At 36.5% G+C, this 26,589-nt stretch overlaps 1 protein-coding gene across 1 annotated transcript; it reads right to left on the bottom strand.

The window, feature by feature from the left end:
• Positions 1-2,846: 2,846 nt before the first annotated feature.
• On the bottom strand, positions 2,847-26,586 carry LOC127876283 (protein inscuteable homolog). The gene is made up of 12 exons (XM_052421403.1): positions 26,478-26,586; positions 25,331-25,504; positions 19,092-19,155; positions 15,061-15,184; positions 14,279-14,331; positions 12,999-13,122; positions 11,435-11,548; positions 8,773-9,070; positions 7,049-7,224; positions 6,634-6,859; positions 5,663-5,739; positions 2,847-4,509 (listed from the first exon to the last, which is right to left on the bottom strand). Exons 2-12 carry the CDS (start codon positions 25,452-25,454, stop codon positions 4,378-4,380), a joined length of 1,512 nt encoding a protein of 503 aa, XP_052277363.1. The 5' UTR covers positions 25,455-25,504; positions 26,478-26,586; the 3' UTR covers positions 2,847-4,377.
• Positions 26,587-26,589: the final 3 nt, after the last annotated feature.

Here is a 26,589-nt window from a genome sequence, read left to right on the forward strand (position 1 = left end):
ACTATAACACGCAATGTGACTTTGTCAAGTGACTCGATTTTCAACACTGTCCAAAAAAATATTTGAATTCAATTAAGTTTGAATCGAGGTCAGGGTAAAAGCTACCCAGATAAATGATTACAGCACATTCTCTCTTTCAAACTCCAGTAGAGCTTTGTCACAAAGGTGACGAATACCCCCACATGCCGCACTGACACAGAATAATTTGCATGTTGTCTTTCACAAAAAACAGCGGACACCAGGCTCAATGTTAAAAACGCACTAAGTGACCCTGTTACCTAGTTTTTGATCCGGCATGGCCCATGTTTGAACTTGGCCTTAAGATCATCTAGATACAACTTCTGACCAAGTTTGGTGAAGCTTGGATGAAAACTATTTGAATTAGAAAGCGGACACCATGCTGAATGTTTAAAATGCACTAAGTGACCCCATGACATAGTTTTTGACCCGGCATGACCCATATTCGAACTTGACCTAGACATCATCTAGATACAACATCTGACCAAATTTGGTGAAGATCGGATGAAAACAAGCAAATTCGTTGAATTGATATCCCCGCAAATATGCTTCTGGACACAAAAGTGTTATATTTGACATTCAAAAAAGCATTTTTATGCCCCCGGTAGGGTGGCATATAGCAGTTGAACTGTCCATCAGTATGTCAGTCAGTCTGTCCGTCCGTCCGAAAAAAACTTTAACATTGGCCATAACTTTTTCACTATTGAAGATAGCAACTAGAAATTTGGCATGCATTTGTATCTCATGGAGCTGAACATTTTGAGTGGTAAAAGGTGAAGGTCAGGGTCATCCTTCAAGGTCAAATGTCAAATATATGGCATCTGTCTGTCCGAAAACTTTAACATTGGCCATTACTTTATCAATATTGAAGATAGCAACTTAATATTTGGCATGCATGTGAATCTCATGAAGCTGCACATTTTGAGTGGTGGAAGTTCAGGGTCAAGGTCATCCTTCAAGGTCAAAGGTCATTTTTTTTTTTCAAAGCGGCGTTCTCATGAAGCTGCACATTTTGAGTGGTGTAAGTTCAAGGTTAAGGTCATCCTTCAAGGTCAAGGTCATCCTTCAAGATCAAAGGTCAACAAAAAAACACATTTTTTAAAGCCCCGTTATCATGAAGCTGCACATAGTAAGTGGTGGAAGTTCAAGGTCAAGGTGGTCCTTCAAGGTCAAGGTCATCCTTCAAGGTAAAAAAAATAAAATAATTTCAAAGCAGCGTTCTCATGAAGCTGCACATTTTGAGTAGTGGAAGTTCAAGGTCAAGGTCATCCTTCAAGGTCAAAGGTCAATTTTTATTTATTTTTTTTTAAAGCGGCGCAATAGGGGGCATTGTGTTTCTGACGAACACATCTCTTGTTTCAAGATACAAAGGGCCATAACTCGATTATTAACAGATGGTGTATAATGACATTTGGCGTGCATCATCCTCTTATCCATATATATACTCATACCAAGTTTCAATGAAATCCGCCAAAGCACTTCCATGATATGGCTCTGGACGGACGGACGGAAACACGGAAAGAAAGACGGATGGAAAGACAACCCCAAAACAATATCCCTCCGCCTATGGCGGGGGATAACAACTTAAAAATTAGAGGGCGAACACTGAATATGGACCAACCGACAGACAGACAGACAAGCTCACTCCTATATACCCCCCTAAACTTCGTTTGTGGGGGTATACAAAGTTATTTAGCTGAAACCATTTTACAACTTTAAGTAACAATGACCTTGAGGTCTGCATGTAAACTACCAACAAGCAAAACAGATTTCAAGGGGAAACACTTTTGTTGGTATTTGAGTAAAAGAAACCTTAACTCCGTTGGTCCCCAAATGCAATCCCTCACTACATCAGCATGTAACCTACCTACACATCACATTTCAGCGCAATATCTGTATCCTTATAGTAAAAACAATACAATGAGAGTCATAAATCTGCTAAATTAAAGCTCAGAGATTTGGACCTTGGTCAGTGACTTTTCAAAATGATCCTGAAGACATATGTGAAATTTCAGATTTTGCTCAGTGACGTTTTAAAAATATCAAAAAAACATCTGCAAAGTATTAAAGGGGCATAATTCTGCAAAATTGCAGGTCAAAGTTATGGGCCTTCGTCAGTGACCAAAAGATATGAGTGAAGTTTCAATTCAATATCTGTAGTAATAACAGAGATATGCACCTGTCCATTGTAAACTTAAAAATGAATTTCTACCAGCCCACAAACCTTAACCAGACTTTTATAAGTACAAACTGGGCATTATAATCCTGCTAAAATTCTGGAAACAATTACCAATCTTTGTGAGTAATTGTTCATAATGATCCTCAACACATATGTAACGTTCTTTTTCAAATATCATAATTCAACAATGCATATCCAAGTTATTGAACTTGGTCAGCGACCTCACACAAATAACCCCAAGCACATGTGTGATGTTTTACTTGTATACCTGAAGTAGAAACAGTGAAACAGAGAGTGTGCACTTCAGCCTTGACAAGAGTATTTTGTAGACGCCAACGCCAGCATTTGGGTCAGTAGTGGAGCTCTGACTATACAGTGAACAGCTGAGCTTTTAATACGCCAAGCAAACTGGCCCCTTTCTGTATAGCAGTATTAAATATCATCACATGCTTCCCATAATATTATTTGTTCCTTCCTTGCTGCATATACAGTTGTACTCTCATTTCATTTTAAATAGGCTTCTACTTAATATGTGTGGGTCTTTGTCAATATGGATAAGTTCACAAAACAGTAAATTTTTCCACATAAATTTACTTACACAATATTTATACATTTTCACGTAAAACGCTAAATATCACACAAACTAAAACAGTGGCCCAGATAGGAAAATTGAAACTCAAAATACATTATGCATACACAAATCTGGAACGACACTTTGCGCACATGCATTAAACCCCTTTTTCACAGAGCACGACTAAAATCAATTAAAAGACAAAAATAGGAAATAAAAGGTGTGTGTACAAAAATATTATAGAAATTAAATGCCTATGCTAATCAAACCATGACTTTCCAAATTAAGATAGTTGTAGTTACACGCCATGTTTTGAAGCCTATCTGCATGGCTGTCAATTTATATGTTCAGATGTTAGAAATAAGTGTTCAGAATTAATGATCTTATAATAGTCAAATTATATCCCTTACACCCCTTCATTGTAATAGAAAGAAATGTTTATAATAATACTTTGTTTTTTCCCTTGTACAATCTTTTGATAAATTAAAAATGTACACCTTTCATTACATACATAGTGTATATTGACAAAAGGAATGTAATTTAGCTTGAATCCTTGGTCCCTAAAGTGGCCCGTAAAGTATGTGCCGGCCCCTAGAATCGGTAGGAAAATGCCCTTTTTAAGTCCTGAAGGAACAAAGGGGGGCAATCGTGGTCAAAATAAAACTTAAATATTTGTATTCGTCTGCATGAAATTTTGTGGTTGTTGAAAAAATGGTTGTTTCGTGGACACATGAAATAATGGATTTCTTAATCAGAAAATGATTGTACAATATATCCTTGTCTAGACATCAATTCAAAGTGAGTGTTCATTTACTAAAAAAAATTCTAGTGTGCACAAATTTCCCAGCAAATACTGTTAACACTATTTACATAAAGACAAAAGAAAACAGATGATTGTCAATCATTCTTAAACAACCTACAATATTAAACATAGTGTAAATAATTTTATAACGTATACAAATTGTAAATATCCTGTTTATAAATGGAGGGTGTCTGAATAACAGCATCAAAAAATTAACCATAACATGTTTGACATACATGTTTGCTTTTTTGACTGCCGCTAAAATGTACAGATGAGCACATAAAAATAAAGTAACTGTAATATAAATCACATAATTGTGGACATTATAACAGCAACATGTATAAATATGTGGTGTTAATATAATTATATAGGCAGACAAATATTGTGTTTTGTGAGCACATGATAAACTCAACAAGTCAACATACATGTGTATGTTTATATAGTCTTACCAAAAAAATGTAAGATTTTGGAAAACCCCATTAAACTGTAGAAAATATTCAAGATTTTTGAAAACCCTACTAATCTGCAGAAAATGTTCAAGATTTTGGAAAAACTTATTAATCTGCGAATGTGCAAGATTTTGAAAAATACCACTCATCTGTAGAAAATGTGCAAGATTTTGGAAAACCATACAGAACATTAGGTATAAACCACATTATTGAATCAAAAATCTTTTAAAAATCACAGACTGTATCAAATGTAATAATTGAAACTACCACTTGAAGATAAAATGGGTTGGCATTGTACAGAAGACCTACAGATTAGGGCGGTTTACCAAAAAATATGGAGAATAGGCTATTTCTAGAGTTAAACAAAGTTTTCATCTGTTTTTGAGCACATCAGGAATGAGTCCATCAGTCGAGGTTTAATCAGCTGATGGTAGTCCACCGTCGTGATGTCTGGACACGGGCACAGAGCACAGATCTTACGAAGAGCTGCCTGTAAACACATGGGTATCAAAGCAACAAATCTTTCAATCTGCATCAAAGCAAGGTTAAACCACAGATCTTTCTATCTGTATCAAAGCAAGGTGAAACCACAAATCTTACTATCCATATCAAAGCAATGTGAAACCACTAATCTTACTATCCATATCAAAGCAAGATGAAACCACAAATCTTTTATCCATATCAAAGCAAGATGAAACCACAAATCTTTCTATCCGTATCAAAGCAAGGTGAAACCACAAATCTTTCTATCCGTATCAAAGCAATGTGAAACCACAAATCTTTCTATCCGTATCAAAGCAAGGTGAAACCACAAATCTTACTATCCGTATCAAAGCAAGGTGAAACCACAAATCTTGTTTGTTTTTATTGATAAACATTGCCCTACACTGAGTTTATATTGTTAGGCTATACGTCCATGAAAGTCCAAAAAACAGTCAAGCTCAAAATGAGGCCAGATGATGTGTGAGTGTCTGGAGTATTGCATGGAATTATCAAAGCTTTCAAGAAAGTAGAATTGATAACAAGCAACAGGTTAATTGGGGTTGACCAAGAATTTTCTGAATCAGTCCAAAAGCAGGTAAGTCTAAAGATCAAGTTGTTGTGGGTGTGTTGAAAGTTTTCGAAGACATAATCCATGCAAATATCAAAGCTTTGTATAACACATTATTTATGTGAGACAAAAGGCCTCATTTTGGAGAAACAAAGAATAATTACCTTTTGAATTAGTCTTAATCTAAAAAGTAGGTCATTACGGATGTCAAAATGAGGTCAAGTGCTGTGGGTGTGTTAATGCGTTCAAAGAGCAGGTATCAAAGATTTATAGCATTATGGATGTTAGATGATATGCATAATTTTTAGTAAGCCAAGAATAAAAACTTTCTGAATCAGTATAAATCCAAAGGTAAATCAATGTTAAAGTCAAATATGAGATAAGGGTGATGTGAGTGTGTTTGAAAGCTTCGTAGGTAGCGTTGAAAATATCTGAAACATGTCATTTTGTATAAACCTTGTACAAATGGAAGTATTAATTTGACAGGCTAATCGCGTTATGCCTATGGGCATCAGTAGATGCTGGGGGCATGAAAATGCTCCTTAAGTTTAAATTAACATTATAACTGTACATCATTCTTGTCCCCACTTACAAGGCTGGCCACCAAGACTGCCTCACTTCCGTTCCTCTCTTCGCTGCTCCTGCACAGCTGAACCAGTCGTGGTACACCTGAAAGTGTACAATACATCTGAACCAGTCTTAGTTAACCTAAGATTGTTTAATAGATCTGAAAAAGTCTCAGAACAACTAAAATGATACAATCAGTAGCATTGTGTACACATGTGTTGATTCTCAGATTACCAGTGTGCTTATTCATGTTGTATGATATGATGTACTTGAGAAATTATTTTTATTTTGTGCCCACATGTGCATGGGATGCTTATGGATTCATTTGCAAATATCATCATACTAAAAATAGGTTGGATGCCTCTTGGTTCACATACTAACTCTGCACATCATTTAAATCCGTCAGATTGATTAATAATCAAATCTTTTCCAGGGCTTTTCCTCAACATTTTGTGAATTCTACTACTGGGAATGTTAGCGTCAATTTACTTTAATTGAAAAAAATAATTATTACTTGATTTATTTCTATTGAATATTTATTGGTAAAACTTACATAAAACAGATAATACTAAACATATAGGTATCAGTTAAATGGATATTAAAACTTCAAACTCTTAATTTTTACACTTTAAAGCTTTATTTCTTAACCTCTTAAAGTTTAATTATCAGTTGGGAATTTTTGGACTGGATTTAGGAAACAGAGATACTTTTCGCCATTGGAAATTAAACTGAATAACAGCTATAAAATCAACAAAATAAAACAGTTAAAAAAATGTATATGCTTGTATACATATTATTATTCCGCGGATGCAACACTTCAATTCTTCTACTTCATGCCACATCTAAATAAACAGCATGCACTAAGTAGTAGATGTTGGATTGATTTGTCTCCCTTTTCATGGATAACGTAGAAAACACTGGATTAGTGTTAAATACTACTTTTTCACAAGTTTTGTTATTATGGGAAGATTATACACTATGACTTGCCTATCATACCTTGTAACTCAACAATCATGGCAGCAGTAACCCCGTCCTTAGAGAGCCTCGTCAGGGCTATGGCCGCCTTCTGCTGCAGACGCTCGCACGCTGACACCTCGGCGTCTTGTCGGCAGTCCGCAGGGCGCTGCTCGAGGTAGTGGATGAGCAGGGGGATCCCGTTGTAAGAGATGATGTCCCGGCGTGAGAGGTCTGTGGTGGCCATATTGGCAAGAATGGTGGCGATCTGCGTATCGAAATAACTGATCATTATTGTTGAGCATTCTTTAAGGAATCTTTAAAAAACAAAACAGGGATGGAAACTAACTTTTTGGTCTTGGGTGCATACTCCTTCCTTTACCTTTTAATTATGTTCATTCTAGATACGCAGCTTTAAATATGATCATTTCGTATTCAGTACATAGCAAACACACACCTGATCTTTTACAAACAGGGACTTGGCTTTCGGCTGACCGGACGCATGAATGAGCAGCTTGAGAGCATCCAGCCCCTGTAGAACGTCACATGTCTGACTGTCCATGAACGTGATGTTGGCAATGGCCGCAGCTCCCAGCAGGAATGTCTCGTGAGAAGTGGTTGTGTGGCAAAGGTCTGAAAGGGTGGTTTTTTTCATAACATTAACAACTGCTTTAATTTCCGCACAAATAATGTTGAAGTGAATTAATTGTCCTTTTCCCAATAGTTCTTACACTGTTGAAATACAAAAAAGTGCTATTCAATTCTTAATTGAAAAGGCCTAAGAAAATGAATATCTGGCACATCCTATGGGCATTTGACTCAATTAACTGATCCACAACAATTAGATGATCATCATCTATAATATTTGTTATCTGCAGATTTATCCATCGTTTACTGCACTTTACTGTGCATAGTTTCCTTTGCATCTGTTTTATAATAGTTTTGCTCGTATCTCATTGCTGCCACTGCACTATGACCATAGCAGGGCAGCATAAAAAGGGTATAAACAAGAGATGTGTTTGTCAGAAACACAATGCCCCCTATTGCGCCGCTTTGAAGCCATAAATTTGACCTTTGACCTTGAAGGATGACCTTGACCTTTCACCACTCAAAATGTGCAGCTCCATGAGATACACATGCATACCAAATATCAAGTTGCTATGTTCAATATTGCAAAAGTTATGACGAAGGTTAAAGTGTTCGTTAAAGTTTTGGGACACGCACACACATACAATGACAGACAGGCCAAAAACAATATACCCTCGATCTTTCGATCCGGGGGCATAAAAAAGACTTTTGTGTGGACTGGGGGAGGGGGGACTTTCAACAAGAAGATCTTAACTTTAAATGGCCAATTGTTTATATACAGTCATTACATTTACAAATATATCGTGGTTTTAACATATCAATATACTTTCTTTGCTGCTGGAATGTCAAAATTTACATATTTATAATTAAGATAATTCTGTGATCCTCAGACAATTGATGCAACAAAATCTACAGTTTTAGTTTGATCTAAATGAACTAAAAGACTGTTAAAATAAAGTGTCAATTAGTGAATGTTACAATAAAAGTAATATCATAACATATCAAAATTAAACCGAATAACAAACACTTCTAGGTTAACTAGCATAAGCTTTAAGCATAATTATGATAACAAATCAATTCTACACGTACTTATTAAGGAACGTAACCAATCAATTCTACACGTACTTATTAAGGCACGTAACCAATCAATTCTACACGTACTTATTAAGGCACGTAACCAATCAATTCTACACGTATTTATTAAGGCACGTAACCAATCAATTCTACACGTACTTATTTAGGCACGTAACCAATCAATTCTGCACGTTCTTATTAAGGCACGAAACAAATCAATTCTACACATACTTATTAAGGCACGTAACAAATCAATTCTACACGAACTTATTAAGGCACTTAACCAATCAATTCTACTCGTATTTATTAAGGCACGTAACCAATCAATTCTACACGTACTTATTAAGGCACGTAACCAATCAATTCTACACGTACTTATTAAGGCACGTAACCAATCAATTCTACACGTACTTATTAAGGCACGTAACCAAACAATTCTACACGTACTTATTAAGGCACGTAACCAATCAATTCTATACATACTTATTAAGGCACATAACCAATCAATTTTACACTTACTTATTAAGGCACGTAACAAATCCTGCACATTGTCAATAAATCCCGTGATGTGCTGAAAGTTATCAAGACAGGGGGAGGTAATTTGGGCCACAACGCCCGCTGCCTCTCCCCTCACAGCTTCTGACACGGTCTTGTCGCACAAGATGTCTGTCAAGATGTCCACTCCGCCCTCTTTCTCGAGTTCAAGTATCGACTCTGGGACGCAACAGATCGTGGCCAACGCTCTTAGAGACTGGACATGCGCAAACTCCAGCGTGTCTGTCCGACTGATCTCGAACAAGGCTCGAATGCAACCTTCCTGTTAAATAGAGGTAATTACAGTGAAAGCGCTTCGATGGTGATATCTGCTTACCGATTGCTGAAGAGGTAAGCGCATTCTATGCATTTTCCACTTCGTGTCAAACACAGGTTGTACAATTCAGACTACAATTTTTTTTCCAAACTATTTACTAATAGATTGTATCTTGTATTTGTTACAATTGAAGACTGTTTTAAAGTTAAAACTGTGCAGATGATTGCAAAAAATGATGTGGCTAATTTCCCATCAAGCAGTAATACAGTCAAAACTGACCTAACTGTCACTTAAGAATAATGGTCACCTGCAGACAATGGTCAGTCTGGAATCCCCCCGACACTATCTTACACTTGAGAATAACGGTAAATTGTCCATAACGGCCAATGGCCAGAATATTTACCCCGAAAGTCATGTTTGAACTGAAAACAACACTCAGGCGCCAGTCTTTTCGAGTCACGAAAATTAAGAACACAAACAAAAGAGGTGTGCGTAACAATAAGAAAGTGTATTTGTAGCAATTTTCGGCTGCATCTATAACGACAAAGCATAAGCGCGTAACAAAGTCAATATATCTGTATCGCCAATAAGGTGTTAAAACAACAATTAGCTGGCAAGTGTTGTTATAAGAAGGCGATAAAAGGATAAGTGATCGTCTATTCAAGAAAAATATACATTGAATTTCAAATTTTATAACAAACTAAATATTTTTAACAAGATTTTGGCGTCTTTTTGTTTGAATTAAAACGATACAGTTACACTGTACTTTCAGCTTATGACAGCGAATATGCTTAACCTTTTATACTTGTTCGGACGTGACGTCAATGACAAGTGACAATCTTTAAAAAAAACACAACCCAATGAATGTAATGCGAACTGTCGGATAAAATTTACTGAATGAACAAGATGCATGAGTAAACAACAAATCTATCGTTGATAAAGTCATAGATTTAATTTTAAAACAGTTATGAAATTAAATCAATTTATAAGACATTATTCTGTATTATTTTAAAGAAATTATTTATGTTATTATGCTTATCGGCAATGGGCCTTTGTTTTAGACTGTGTGCGAACGACTGGTGGGATAACAACCTAGCAATACTACCAACTGACCAACCATCTAAAAAGTGGTGATCCTAGAATAGCGGTCACTCGTAGACAACGGTTACTTTGGCCATTTTCACTTGACCGACTACTGTTCTCAGTTTTGACTGTATATATATATATATATATATATAATACACATATCGGTAAATATTACCACAGTATGCAATAGAATAATCATGGTGCCAGTACGAGCTATCTACGCAGTGGACTTTCAACTTACTCTCGATAGAACATAATACATGTGTTCAACTTACTCTAGATAGAACATAATACATGTGTTCCCCCTCAACTTACTCTAGATAGAAAATAATACATGTGTTCCCCCTCCAGGCCCAGACTTACCCTAGATAGAACATAACAGATGTGTTCCCCCTCCAGGCCAAGACTTACCCTAGATAGAACGTAACACATGTGTTCCCCCTCCAGGCCCAAACTTAACCTAGATAGAACATAACACATGTGTTCCCCCTCCAGGCCAAGACTTACCCTAGATAGAACGTAACACATGTGTTCCCCCTCCAGGCCCAGACTTACTTTAGATAGAACATTACACGTGTGTTCCCCCTCCAGGCCCAGACTTACCCTAGATAGAACATAACACATGTGTTCCCCCTCCAGTCCCAACTTATTCTAGATAGAACATAACACATGTTTTCCCCTCCAGGCCCAACTTACTCTAGATAGAACATAACACATGTGTCAACTTACTCTAGATAGAACATAACACATGTGTTCCCCCTCCAGGCCAAGACTTACCCTAAATAGAACGTAACACATGTGTCCCCCCTCCAGGCCCAGACTTTCCCTAGATAGAACATAACACATGTGTTCCCCCTCCAGGCCAAGACTTACCCTAGATAGAACATAACACATGTGTTCCCCCTCCAGGCCAAGACTTACTCTAGATAGAACATAACACATGTGTTCCCCCTCCAGGCCCAACTTACTCTAGATAGAAAATAACACATGTGTTCCCCCTCCAGGCCCAGACTTACCCTAGATAGAACATAACGCATGTGTTCCCCCTCCAGGCCCAACTTACTCTAGATAGAACGTAACACATGTGTTCTCTCTCCAGGCCCAACTTACTATACATGTAGATAGAACATAACACATGAGTCAACTTACTCTAGATAGAACATATCACATGTGTTCCCCCTCCAGGCCCAGACTTAATCTAGATAGAACATAACACATGTGTTCCCCCTCCAGGCCCAGACTTTCTCTAGATAGAACATAACACATGTGTTCACCTCAACTTACTCTAGATAGAACATAACACATGTGTTCCCCTTCCAGGCCCAGACTGATCACAGTGCTGATACAGCTGGTCAGAGCTAAGGGCGTATGAGATTCATCCAGGGTTTCTACAAGTTTCTGAAATGTAAAATAAAAAGCACAATACATTGAATTCTATATACCAGTAATGTTCTAAAAATCTTAATTTGATATGTATAACCTTTTTATGAATTCTATGGCTAAAATTAATACGTTATGTATAACTAGCAATATGATTCAATTGATTTATGTATGTTAAAAGTCATATTCCACATTAATCAAGGGTTGTAACATGTATGTATGAACAAACTGAGCAAGAGCTGCGGTTGTGAAACACGATGCCCTCGACTGTGCGTTGAAGTCCCACAGCAGTTTGTTTTAAAGAAAACAAGGCCCCAAAATCAATATACCTAAACAAACTCACACTTCATCTGTAAGTCATGTAGGTAGACTAAAATAATTAAAAAAAACTCCAGAAAAAGGTTATAATAAAGATCATTAAAGATATCTGAAAGCGTTACGTGAACAACCTCCAGAAACGGTTATTATAGAGAAATGTTCAAGTCCAAAGCCCATAACTTTGCCAAAAATCAAAGGACCGGAACAAATTTCACACTTCATCTGTAGGTCATGTAGGTTGACTCACATACCAAATATCAGCTCAATATCTTAAAGCTGTGCTTTAAAAACCTCCGGAAATTGGAGTGCTGGAGGGAAAGACAGACTGCTATATTCCAACAAACCGGGAGCATAAAACAAGATTTGAAACACAAAAAATCCTCTTGTTCTGGTTTTCTAATTCACAGTCAAACATCTTGTAATGATAAGGCATCATTATAGTGGACTTCAAATATATTGAATAGATAAAATGATAAACCAAAACAGTATCTCTTATTATGTGATTATGTATTGTCATAAAACCCCATGCAGAATAGCCAGACTAAATGTTCATCTTTAGAAATTCCTTCAGACATTTCAGTTCTCTTAGAATAAATTCTGGAAAACAACTCAACTAGAAAATGGAAAATACATGTATGACAAATGCAAACAGTGTCTTTAAATTACTGCTGTTATAAGGCATCATTTCCTTGAATGCAACTTTCTTTAAACTTTTACAATAAACAAGATGACTCATAAATAATTCATGAGTGTACAATTTTCCTTATGTTTTGCACTTAAAGGCTTCCATAATGTCTATGGCATTTAAAATAGTCTGCAATATTATTCGATAATTGCACTTGGATTGCTTACTTATTTTATACATTAACAATAGAACTCATACAATTTAAGTGCGGTTTTCATAGGCCCACATGGTAACTTGTGATTTTAGATTAATCCCTAAACAATTACAGGGAAGGGGTTTTAACCTTTCATTCCAAAATCTGTCTATTTAATTGTCAATCAAGGCCATCTTCAAGTATCGTTTAATAAGGAATCATTTCATTGGTAGCATTTTTGTGAGAACTAACACAAAGAACCAATGAGAGCACATGATCAATCAAGAAGCATTTTGGAGCGAACATGGGTTCCTATGAAGGTAAATCCTTACCTGTACGAGGTATCCGAGAGCCATATCTACAAAGCGGCTGAAAGACTGGCCTAGGAATGTGAGCTGATTAACAAGGGGTATCTTCACTGTCTTCAGACTGGATTTTGAGGTCGCTGACATGTACCTGAACATGTGTATAAATATCTGTTTGTTTCCATAAGGATTTTTTGCAGTTTTTATACAGCTTTTCAGTCATATCACATAGGTCAGTGAACGAACTTACAATTTTCCTGGTTAGCTGGTTCACCAGTACTTAGTGCCTATAAGTACGTAGGGGAAATTCTATATGAGATTCTACAGTAGCGATCTGGAATTTATTTATCTACAATTGTATTCTGCTCTTATATATTCATATATATTCAGTGTTCCTTTGAACCATTTTTAAAAAATTGCCAGGTCCCTTTGGATTTGGAAAAATCTTGCTGTTTTGACTAAAATTGGGAAATTTGTGTTGTTATCATTTTGCTAAAAACTACTTTAAATTTGAGAATTAAATTGATTTCAGTACCATATATACTGAGTTTCAACTTATACAGCAGAATTGGAGATGAAGAATGTTCAGACTTATCTTTTTCTTTGTTTTTTGAAATCCTTAATTGAGAATTTTTAGGTCCAATTTGGGAAAAATATATTACTTTTCCCATTGGGAAAAGGTTCCTTAACCGGATATGAACTTGAAGGAACAAAACATTGATAAAACATATCATAACAACACACATGAAAACATTCTTACAGTAATATGCGAATATTGTATATATGCATGAATTTGAAGTTTCTTAAAAAGCTATTGCAGCTTATGATACAAATAACTTCTTTTGTGAACTTAATAGCTTCTGAGCTCAACTTGTAAGAAAAGAAAGACAACACAATTAATGGTGTGGGTTGAATGTAAGCTGTGAGAGAATTGACAAAAGCACCGCATAACAGTTGCCACGTTCGGCTGCGGGTGCAGTTTTGAATGAATGAAAGCTTGTAAGAGTTTATAAAAAAAATTTAGAGGTCACAGTGACCTTGACCTTTGACCTAGTGACCCAAAAATGGGTGTCACATGTAGAACTCATCAAGATGCTACATATGAAGTTTCAAAGTTGTAGGTTGAAGCACTTTGACTTTAGACCCAATGTTCAAAATCTTAACAAAATGTTAAAGTTTTAGCACGACGCAGACGTCGGACGACACGACCAGCTGGCTATGACAATACCTCAGGTCTTCTCCGAAAACAGCCGAGCTAAAAATGGGATACATTCCTTAATATTATAATCAATCTTAACAAAACTTACGTTTCAACTTGTTGTGCAAGTTTTGCACACTCTCCCATCACAACCTCTTGTTGCTGTAAAAAAATAAAAATTCTTTTTAAGAATGAGTTAATACATGTACTCTGAACATAACTGATCAATTATTTCCATTCCTGACTATAAGAATGTAAACAGGTATCTGTACATCATGTTATTTAATGGAAATGTCATATTGTTTTATTTTTCTTTTTGGTCTGGTAAGGTGTGTTGCTGAATCTGCGAATGTTATTTTTTTAATGTCAAGACTTTAACAAAGCTTTTTTCTGGCATGAAAAGTAAGACATCAGAGGCAAATTACATGGGGCCAAATAGACACAAAAGCTGGCTGCTTTCTTAATCTTTTCTTAATATTTAGTAAACATTAACAACCTTCTATTTGAAACCGCAAGCCTATTTAAAAATCAATTAAAACCTCTAAAATTAAAGAATAATATGGGAAAGATCTATGATCAAAAACGGCCAGCCAAACTGCAGGTCAAAGAAGCAGAATGGAGGATGAAACTATGTATGTGACATTACCTTAACATTAAATAAATCTAGGGATTTTGTTAGTCGAAAACGAGGGGATAGGCGGGGGTGTGGGGTGTGTAAGGAACAGGAGAATGACACAGCACAGTGTTATCTCGCTTTAAATAATTTCCCTTCAATAATAGCAGTGGACTGATTTTTTTCAACCATACAATTCCTGAAGTCTGTGGCTTAATTGATTTTGCAATACATCAGATGTGAATACATGTATGGGTTATATTGTACAGAATGCTCACCTCTAGAATGAAGTTTGGCGTGTGGTGGAGACATTTGTTGCATTCCTGGATCAATGATCGTATATGACACGTCACTTGGACTGTAAGCGGCTGCACGTGGCGCCATTTCTCATTCTCCACACACCTGCAACACGTCAAAATATTGGCAAACTACAGCTTTCTCACAAACACAAATGACACTCAATCCCCACTTTTTATCCCTGTTCAGGGGCAAATAACTGGGAAATGTTTAGACCAAATGGGATATAAAACATGCTTCGCACATCAACACTAAATAGTGCATGTATTCACATTATTTGAATTTTCAATGTATTTGCTTTAGATATTCCATAATAGTTCGCTCCACAAAATCACAGCGTATATGGCCATTCTTAACTAGAGCTTTGTCACAGACGTGACGAATACCCCCACATTCCGCATTGACACATAATATTTTGCATGTCGTCTTCACAAAAAACAGCGGACACCATGCTTAATTTTCAAAAAGTGATCCCTTGACCTAGTTTTTGACCCAGAAAGGCCCATGTTCTAACTTGGCCTTAGATCATCTCCATAAAACTTCTGACCAAGTTTGGTGAAGATCAAATGTAAACAACTTTAATTAGAGAGCGGGCACCATGCTGAATGTTAAAAAACGCACTAAGTGACCCCGTGACCAAGTTTAAGGCCCGGAATGTCCCATGTTCAAACTTGTCCTAGAGATCATTTAGATAAAACTTGTGACCAAGTTTGGTTAGGATTGGATGAAATCTACTTGAATTAGAGAGCGGACAACATGGTGAGGTTTAAAACGCACTAAGATACCCCGTGACCTAGTTTTAGACCCGGCATGACCCATATTCAAACTTGACCTAGACATTATCTAGATACAACTTCTGACCAAGTTTGGTGAAGATTGGATGAAAACTACTTAAATTAGAGAGCTGACAACAATGTGATGTTTAAAACGCACTAAGTATTTTGACCCGGCATGACCCATATTCAAACTTGCCCTAGACATTATCAAGATTCAACTTCTGACCAATTTTGGTGAAGATTGGATAAAAACTACTTGAATTAGAGAGCGGACAACATGGTGAGGTGTAAAACACACTAAGTGACCCCGTGACCTAGTTTTTGATTCAGCATGGCCCATGTTCGAACTTGACCTACACATCATCTAGTTACAACTTCTGACCAAGTGTGGTGAAGATCAGATTTAAACTACTTGAAAGAGAGAGCGGACACCATGCTCAATGTGTAAAACGTACTAAGTGAACCTGTGACCTAGTTTTTGAAAGGCATGACCAATTTTCGAACTTGGCCTTCCGATCATCTAGATAAAAATTCTGACCAAGTTTGGTGAAGATCGGATGAAAACTACTTGAATAAGAGAGAGGACACCATGCTGAATGTAAAAAAACGCACTAAGTGACCCAGTGACCTAGTCTTTGACCCGGCAAGGCCCATGTTCTTACTTGGCCTTAAGATCATCTAGATACAACTTCTGACCAAGTTTGGTGAAGATCGGATGAAAACTACTGAATTAAAGAGCGGACAACATGCTGAATGTTTAAAACGCACCAAGTGACCCCGTGACCTAGTTTTTGACCCAGCACGGCCCATGTTCGTACTTGGCCTAGACATCATGTAGATACAACTTCTGACCAAGTTTGGTGAAGATCGGATGGAAACTACTTGAATTAGAGAGCGGACACTTAATACGGACCGACCGACAGACCGACCGACCGACAAGTTCACTCCTATTTACCCCCTAAACTTCGTTTGTGGGGGTATAAAAAGTTTATTTACATGGCAGGTGTCTCAGTCGGTAGGTGATATTTTATTAAATAAAATTTAGATTTTACATCTAGGTCTATTGATTTCTATTAGCTCTATTCATTAATCCATTTTTACATGAAAATACTTGAATGCAAAACAGCTTCTGATAACAGTCCTAAAACTCATGATACTTGTGCATTGTGTACAGAGTCACTTCGATATTTGGCTCCTGAAAAGCACATTTGAATAAAAATCGTAAAATTCTGAGCATGTGCTTTACTAACACTGTGTGCACATAGGCAACATGTGCAAGAGGAAATTTCCTGCTTGAAATTTTTTTTAATAAGTTTTTTAAAAATGAGCAATTATTTGGTTAGTTCTTTGAAGCTCTACACACAAAATCAAACAAAGTAGTCTTCCTTAGTGGATGACTATAACCTTTATTTAAATATTTGGGCACTGGACATTATATCTGCATATTTTCAGATTCATAGTGAACAAATGGGCTGTGCTCTGTGAAAAAGGGATGTACTGCATGTGCGTAAAGTGTCGTCCCATATTATCCTGTGCAGTCTGCACATGCTAATCAGGGACAACATTTTCCGCTTTTATGATATTTTTCCTTTCAAGAACGTCTTTTCTTAGCAAAAATCCAGTTTAGGCAGAAACAGTTGTCTGTAATTAGCCTATGCGGACTGCACAGGCTTAACTGGGACGACGATATAGAATTCATTGTTAAACAGCTTTATCTGGTATGGTAATTTCAAGCATTTACAGCTGCTGTTTTTAAGACATCCTTTGTATCATTCACTGTACATCAGTCACTACTGCAGAAAATTAATTACGTGAAATAAAGTCTGATAACAATAGACAATTTAATGTAGAGTCATGTATTCTGACAAATAGACATAGATAATGATCCAGAATCACTGTATCACATATCACAAAGTTGAGATTTATTATCTTACTAGAAGATTACAATGTAACAAATAGAAAACCCTGCTGGGGCCCAACCACATTATAGTGGTCTAGCAGAAATAACTTAACTAAAAACTCATTCTACCTTCCTAAACCTGTCTTATAAGTAAAAAGGACACATTTGTACCATATCTTCATGTTATCCTTCATGACAACCTATTGAATAAAATAAAAGTATTCCTTTTTTTAAGCAGGATAGACATCTTATTTTGTGCATTTCAATTACATTTTTGTACAGCTAGTAGACTTTGTATTATATAGTTTGTAGACATGTGCATGAGTTTACATAAAAAAATGTAGAACAATAAAAAATGATCAAAATACAATGCCACTTAAGTGTCCAATACAGATAAGTCTATTTCCTCAGCATGAAATACTGATCCATTCAAAAAGACTCATGGTTAAGATTGTATAAGTCTGTCTTAATACATGAAAGTGTATTCAACTTTGACTTATTATTCTCTGTATGTGAGGTTCATTATATAGAGAATAAAAGGTTGGTGACGTGGATGGAGAATGGTTATCTGGCAAGTCTGAGGAATTTATCGGGTGAGCAGAAGGCGAACCCGATAAGATCCTCCGACGAGCCAGATAACCATTCTCCATCCATGTCACCAACCTATTATTCTATTTATCCTGTCACATTTACAACATTCGTTGAAATCTTTCTAAAATATATAGTTTTCAAGTATTTAGTGTTTAAATATTAAATATGGGAAAAACCACGCATGAAAAAAATCATTGTGATGTAAAGCTCTTAGGCTAGCTTCCATCTTGTTAAACAACACAGAAATCGAGTTATTTGTTATTAATTCAATACATAAAGATGAAATTATGCTGTTTAAATAATAATGTTTAACAAAAACAGTACATTACATGTATTTGGAATTTTTTTAATAGAAAAAAAGTATATTTTATCAATAGAAAATAGTAAAGGCATGCGCATTCACGAAGAGCAACCAATGGATAATCGAGGTCATTTGGTCAACTAGCCTAATATCTTTTGGGTTATTAGGTTACCTGGTTATCCAGCTGATTTAAAGGCATGTGACAGGATAAAATCAAAACATGTGTTCTGCAACTTACTTGAACAACTTTGAGAACTCACTACTGATGTTATGTGACTGACTTATGCAACTTACTTGAACAACTTTGAGAACTCACTACTGATGTTATGTGACTGACAACTTACTTTAACAACTTTGAGAACTCACTACTGATGTTATGTGACTGACAACTTACTTGAACAACTTTGAGAACTCACTACTGATGTTATGTGACTGACAACTTACTTGAACAACTTTGAGAACTCACTACTGATGGTATGTGACTGACTTCTGATTGCATCAATACCACCTGAAAAGAATTTCACACAAATAATTCAAATTAAAAATAATTTCAAAGTGACATCTAAGAATTGTTTGAATTAAAGAAAAATGCAGAGAACATTTTTTTTACAATTAAAAAGTTTACAAGATGTGTTTGAGAAACACAATGTCCCCCTATATGACGTTTGACCTTGTAGGATGACCTTGACCTTGACCCTTCACCACTCAAAATGTGCAACTCCTTGAGATACACACGCATTTCAAATATAAAATTGCTAGCTTCAATATTGCAGAAGTGACATTACATGTGCAGTTTTGACCCATATACTTGACCTTGAAGGATGACCTTGACCTTGACCTTTCACCACTCAAAATGTGCAGCTCCATGAGATACACATGCATGCCAAATATCAAGTTGCTATATTCAATATTGCAAAAGTATTCATAAAAGAAGCGATTTGGACCACATTTATTTGACCTCTGACCTTGAAGGATGACCTTGACCTTTCACCACTCAAAATGTGCAGCTCCATGAGATACACATGCATGCCAAATATCAAGTTGCTATCTTCAATATTGCACAAGTATTCATAAAATAAGCGATTTGGGCCACATATATTTGACCTCTGACCTTGAAGGATGACCTTGACCTTGACCTTTCACCACTCAAAATGTGCAGCTCCATGAGATACACATGCATGCCAAATATCAAGTTGCTATCTTCAATATTGCAAAAGTATTCATAAAATGAGCGATTTTAGCCACCTATATTTGACCTCTGACCTTGAAGGATGACCTTGACCATGACCTTTCACCATTCAAAATGTGCAACTTCATGAGATACACATGCATGCCAAATAGAAAGTTGCTATCTTCAAAATAGCAAAAGTTATTGCAAAATGTTAAAGTTGGCGCAAACCAACCAACAGACAGGGCAAAAACAATATGTCCCCCACTACTATAGTGGGGGACATAAAAAGAAAAGAAATAGAAATGAGGAAGACCACTTTTAAATAAGCAGCAAGTGTAAATGTCAATGTATAAAAGTGGATTCATCAAGTTTCCACCTAAATAATCCAAGTTTAATATACATGTACAACATGTTGCATGTAAAATACTGGTACATTTGTCTTAACCCAAAAGCAATTTTACCCAGGAGTTTCTTTTTAACTCATTTTTTGTATCATCATTTAAAAACCAGAAAATTATAAATTGTTTCACATTGACACAATTGAATAATTTGGAGAGTTGTGTTGTAATGGTTATATTTTGTGACGTAACGAGGATTGCTTATATAAAGTATAAAATACATCACTCTGTCTCACTATATGAGAACAGATGGCTATATAAAGTATAAAATACACCACTCTGTCTCACTATATGAGAACAGATGGCTGAGTAGTTTAAGTGTTAGACTTTTACTCCAAGAGTCAGTGATTTAAGCCCAGTTAAGAAATAGAGCGGGATCGGGTATTCCCAAACATGCGGGTATTAGCGAACATTTATTTAAACCTAAAAGTTAACACATGACCTTTACACTGAATTGTATATGACGTCATCATTAATTGTCACTATCATTTTCCCTTCGCTATCATAGCCCGTGCGAGCAGATATCAATATTATTAGTTTAAAAAACAGCATTTTTGCAACAGCGCCAATTTCTAGGTAAGAAAATTACGTTATTTATTATTTTTTGATGTTAATGCCTAAGATTTCATTGTCTTACAAAATAATGTCTGTCTTCGTAACTTGTATTTATTCGATGATAAACATGTACGGCTTCAGGTTCAACTGCACTTATTTCACCTTGTCATGACTCTAAAGATTTAAACAGGGTAGTCGGAAATAGCCTCACATAAATTCTAATGTGAGTCTATTACCGAACGTCTTCATTGATCGTATAGATGCTCTGTTCTTATGTTTTTGTTAGCATATTTCGTTAGTACCCATAATTTGAGATATTAAAATACCTAAAGATACATATTTCCGTACAAACACAGATCTAGTTCAAAACAAAAAAAAGATTTTATTCATACTTGTTTATAACTTTAGTGATACTTGTTTATAACTAAATAACAAAGAGACACATCAAAATTGTTGCTTACAGGATGAGTCGAATGATCGGGAAACAGAGAAAGCGACAATACAGTGCAAGTGTCATCGAAGAGGCTGTAGATATGGTAAAAAGCAAAGCCATGTCCCTAAACCGAGCAGCTAGAGAATTTGACATTCCAAAAACAACTTTGTTCAACAAGGTAATAACACTTAAGTAAAATGTTCTACGTATTAAAATGTACAAATCGAAATTAGATTAAGATCGTATTACCTTAGGATTCTTAAATTATCCTATACTTAAAGCAATGATCTAAATAATTTTCTTTGACATCCAGGTCCATGGGAAGTATCAGAACAGTAGAACGGGTCCAAGAAGAACATTGAATGACGAGGAAGAAGGTCGAATAGTGGACTGGGCTATTCACATGGCTAAGATCGGGTATGGCCGTACATGAAAAGAATTGGTACAAGTGGTGAAGAAAATTCTTGATGATGATGGTAGGCCCACCCCGTTTAAGGACAACGTTCCGGGTAAGGACTGACTCAATGGTTTTTTCTCTAGACACCCCCAGCTCTCGGTTCTGACAACCTTGCAACTAGGAAAGGAGAGGGCCATTACATACCCCGAAAAAATGATGAAATGGTTTGCGGATTTTGAGCATTAGGTAACCAATGAGGTCAAGGACCGCAGTCTCTTAAGCGACCCATCCCGGCTTTATAATGCTGACGAGTCTGGATTCAGTTTTTGCAGTAATACCGGCAAGGTCATCAGGTATAAAGGTGCGCCAGTAGTTTACAATTATGGGAATAGTAGTAAGCAGCAGCTTACCGTTCTTGCATGCGCCAGCGCAAGTGGTCATTTTTGCCCCTGATGATAGTTTATCTGGGACAGAGGTTCGGGTTTGAACCACTGAAAGGGTTTGAAGATGCTCATATGGGGCTCAGTGATTCCGGGTGGATGGATTCGGATTTATTTTGCCATTGGCTGTTAACCTGTTTCATCCCGGCTCTAGAGTCAAGGTGTGTGAAAAGGCCCGTGATCTTATTTCTGGATGGGCATTCCACGCACCTGTCTTTGGAGGTGTCCAATATTTGTGTGGAAAATGGCATCGAAATGTACTGCCTTCTGGAGCATAGCTCACATATCATACAGCCCCTCGATCTGGGCCTGTTTGCTGTTCTAAAACAAAAATGGAAGGATGCAGTGTGAGAATTTCAAGTTGAGAACATTGGCGAGTTTGTTACTAAGCGCACATTTGCGACTGTATTCAGGTTCGCATGGGAGAAGAGCACCACTATTGAAGTCGAGCTGAAACGGTTCATGGAAGCTTGGTTGTTTCCATCTTCAGTAACAAACGTTGATGCTTCTGTTCCTACCATGACCACTGTTAATGTGCCAATCACAGCACTTGATCACGCTGCTTCTCCTGTCACTGAAATCCCTGAAACAGCGTCAGTAGGCAGTTCCTCAACCACAACTACATGTGACACTGCCGTCCCAGGTGCTTCTTTTTAGGTAGACACAAACATCCCTGTAAAGGGCCCAGAGTCTCCATTTTCCAAACATCTGAAATTCCCCACAACTCCAGCTTCCAGCAGTAAGAAAAAGAAAAGTGTGTCATTGCCAAAGGCAATCACTGGCCATGATTACAGAAAACTGTTACAGGAAAGACAAGGCTATTGTCCCCTACTGGCTCCACCATTGTCAGAAATTCCACCATTTTCAGATATTTTTTTTTTGGTTGCCATAGCAACCACAATTTTTGACGTAGGAACGAAATGAACAGACGTGCATAATGTCCATATTGCCATCTATCCATGTTGCAAGTTTCATGAAAAAATATTCAGAACTTTAAAAGTTATCGCAGGATCGAGAAAACCACCATTTTCAGCAGTATTTCTAGTCTATTTATTGCCATAGCAACCAGAATTTTTTATGTAGGAACAAAATGAAATGATGTGCATAATGTCCATATTGCAATCTTTCAATGTTTCAAGTTTCATGAAAAAATATTAAGAACTTTCTAAATTATCGCAGGATCCAGAAAAGTGTGACAAACAGACTCACAGACAGACGGACAGACACACAGAGCCCAAACCATAAGTCCCCTCCGGTGAAACTGGTAGGGGGCAAAAAGCATTGAAAAAGCAGCAAGAGAAGGAAAAACAAGAGAGAAAGGAAGAGCGTATGCGCAAGAAAGAGGATAGGGAAAAGCAGAACATGATCAAGAAAAGGAGTCAAATGGAAAGGAAGAAGGCGATGCAAGAAAGGATAAGGAAAGCTGCAGAACAAATGATGGAGAAAGAGACTGCATCTGACAGCGACGATGCAACCGTGGTAGCACCTGGGAAATGCTACAAGTGCGAAGAGCCATATGAAAAGGATTTCATCGAATATGACCAGTGTTTTCGCAGGTTTCATATTACCTGTGTACAGAACGAGATGATTGATGGTGTGCCCTTTAAATGTATATACTGTTGACCACCGCTCACACATTTTGTTACGAGTAGTCGCCCTTTAATGCAATTCGCGAAGCTCGTGATAAGTTAATTCGGAAAATTGTATAGAAGTTGTTCTAAATTACAAGCATGTTATTAATACGTTATACACGTTTAATTCTCCCAGTTTGTTCATTAAATGACATTAAAATGAAATGAAATAAACTGTGTAATCTTTCAGTTGAAAAATACTGACTTATTTTTTTTTTAAACACTAATGTTTGGAAATACCCGACAATCGTGTTCCGTAGAGCCGATATGTTCAGAAATTGCCGTACGATATTTGCGTTTTAACATGAATATATTTTCCATTGGAAGAGTACAGCGCAGTGGTAAATAGCAGCAAATGTCATGTAGAAGGTTGTAGAAATATATGGAATGATGCAGTCCTTAAAATGTGAGTATATTATCGCACATAACAAAATCTGCCTTAGGTAGTCAGAAATACCCGACCCCGCTCTACTTTTCTTTCTTTCTTTAATTTTATCCTTGTTTTTTACTTGACATATTAAGTTCTAATGTTTGCATATATAAATTTCAAGCTTTTAATAACAAACTTCAATACATGCTTAAATCTGTGAAAGGTTCCTTAAATGAATACATTTTTATTATTTCATACATACATTTTTTACTAGTCCTGTCAAGAGCACATTTGAAGTTAAAGTACAAGCATCTTACGTTATAAGCTCATAACAACATTCCTAACAATTATGTGGATATTCAATACTCATCATTGCAGGGTTCGCCAAATCTTGAAAAATCTGTTAGTCATTTGGACTGACAGACTTGAAATTTTTGTCAGTCCGAATCAGTTTCTGTCAGTCCCACTGTCCGACTAAACTATAACAGCAAAACACAACACAAGAGAGTACCTTTTAGATGTGTATTGGTTTGGATCACATTAATATACAATAAAACATCTCGAAAGTCGATATTATTTAACAATTGTTATAAAAAGTAATCCACCACAAATCATCCAAAGTAGCATAAGGGAAACGGAAAAGGAGCCGGATGCAGATTCCTCTGAAATAAAAACGAAAATATGCTTCAATTCTACTTGAAAGAGTCTATTTCGCTCTACATTTCACAGAATTCTGTCACTTTTTGTTTTCTTCGAAGTGGAGTCATCTCGCAAAAACGTGTTGCTGTGAAAATCCTCGTATACGATTGGTTAAAGAGAAATTTAAATTTAAATGCAGGAGTCACGTCCCAAACTAAAACGGTTCATTTCATATCGGTCTACTAACCATTTGAAGACAATCTGAAAAAAATTCTTTTAGTTCAGACGAGCTTGGATTATTTGTGGTTTATAATTATTATAATTATTGTTTTTTATATCGACTTTCGACGTGATTTATCGTATTTATTGGATCCAAACCTATATGTTACTTTAATACGGTATTATTTATGCTCCCGAAACCGGTATGGTAATTTGAACGTAATGAAAATTGGATGAATTTTTTTTAATTTACGTCACTTCCGAGCGCGTTTTTCACGTATTAAAATATTGTGATCAGCAATTTTTTGTCGGTCCATCGGACTGATTTACTTGAATTTCTTGTCGGTCCTAAGTAAAATTTGCCGGTCAGGACCGGCAGACCGACGGTTTTGCAAAAACCCTGTCATTGCACAAGTCTATTCGTAGTTACATTTTATGAGCGTTGTTGAGCTTTGCTGCAGATCCTGCGAGAGTGATTTCCCTTGAAGAACTGACATGCACTCTGTCTCAGTCATCAGTCGGATCTCAGACAGCCAAGCTTGCACTGAGTCCATCCTAGGGTGTTGCGTTGTAGTTACATCAGACTATGGGCTGTTGAATTTTTCTGCAAACATGGTATTAAGCATGATTAAACTTTCACTACGGAATACACCATAATATAAGTTGCAATAATTCAACTCTCAGCTTTATAACGCAATGGGTTGCTGAGAGTTGCAATGCGCTCTCTCTTGTCCATGGTTGCAAAATGTTATCAACAATGCAAGGGTTAAGGAACACTGAAACTGCAAGAACTTATTAAAGTTTACCTGTCTAAACCACAAACTCATCCAAATGGTACCATTAAAGCAAGAAGTAATTGCTTTTTATTGACTTAGTTTTTCTTTCGTACGCTGTATCAGCCATATTGGAAAATTGACCCAATATTGGTTAGGTCGCAGTACACCAATATTTTGCACGTCGGGTTATGTGATGGAGCCTATTAAAGTCAATAACGATGTGGTATTCGATACAGAATACACTGTTTCAAATTTAAACATAAAAATGTCAGCGAGAAAAGTGTGTTGAAACATCGTCGTGTTTTTATAGGGTGCATGCAAAGGATTACATCCGTAGGTTGCCATTCAGGTAAATTTAAAATGTTTATGTACTTTATTCATTATTTTCCTCAATTTGTCTCGAACGACATCTGTTTTAGTGAAGCGCACGGATTCCATGCGCTGAACTGCACCCATGTTTATGAAGGGGTGCATAATATGGACTACCAGAGCCGCCATAGCAAAAATGATCAAAGGCTCTGGGAGTCTGTTAATATGGACTAACCATAAGATTATGTTGTTTTGTATGAAGTATAGGTTCCTTTTTTTGGGTTCACAAACAAGGTTGAAACTGAATTTGAATGCGCCATTAAAATCACTGGTCATTTCGTATCCAATAATTAGCACTACAGAGGTCCAAAAGACATGCGGTGGTAAACAACCTAAGCCTTAGGTAAAAGCTGACAAATGAAATGCATGAAACATGTTTAAGTTTTTTAACTAGAAAACATCATAAACAAAATTAAGTAGCAATAAACAAACCCCTGGCTATTGATGTTCCGAATCTATGTATGCATGCACTCATAAAAGCAAAAAGCGTTAAAAAAGAACTAAAACAGTATTTAATATTTGTTTATAACAATGATGAAATTTT

The sequence above is a fragment of the Dreissena polymorpha genome, chromosome 4, assembly GCF_020536995.1.
Source record: "Dreissena polymorpha isolate Duluth1 chromosome 4, UMN_Dpol_1.0, whole genome shotgun sequence".
Lineage (NCBI taxonomy): Eukaryota > Metazoa > Mollusca > Bivalvia > Myida > Dreissenidae > Dreissena > Dreissena polymorpha.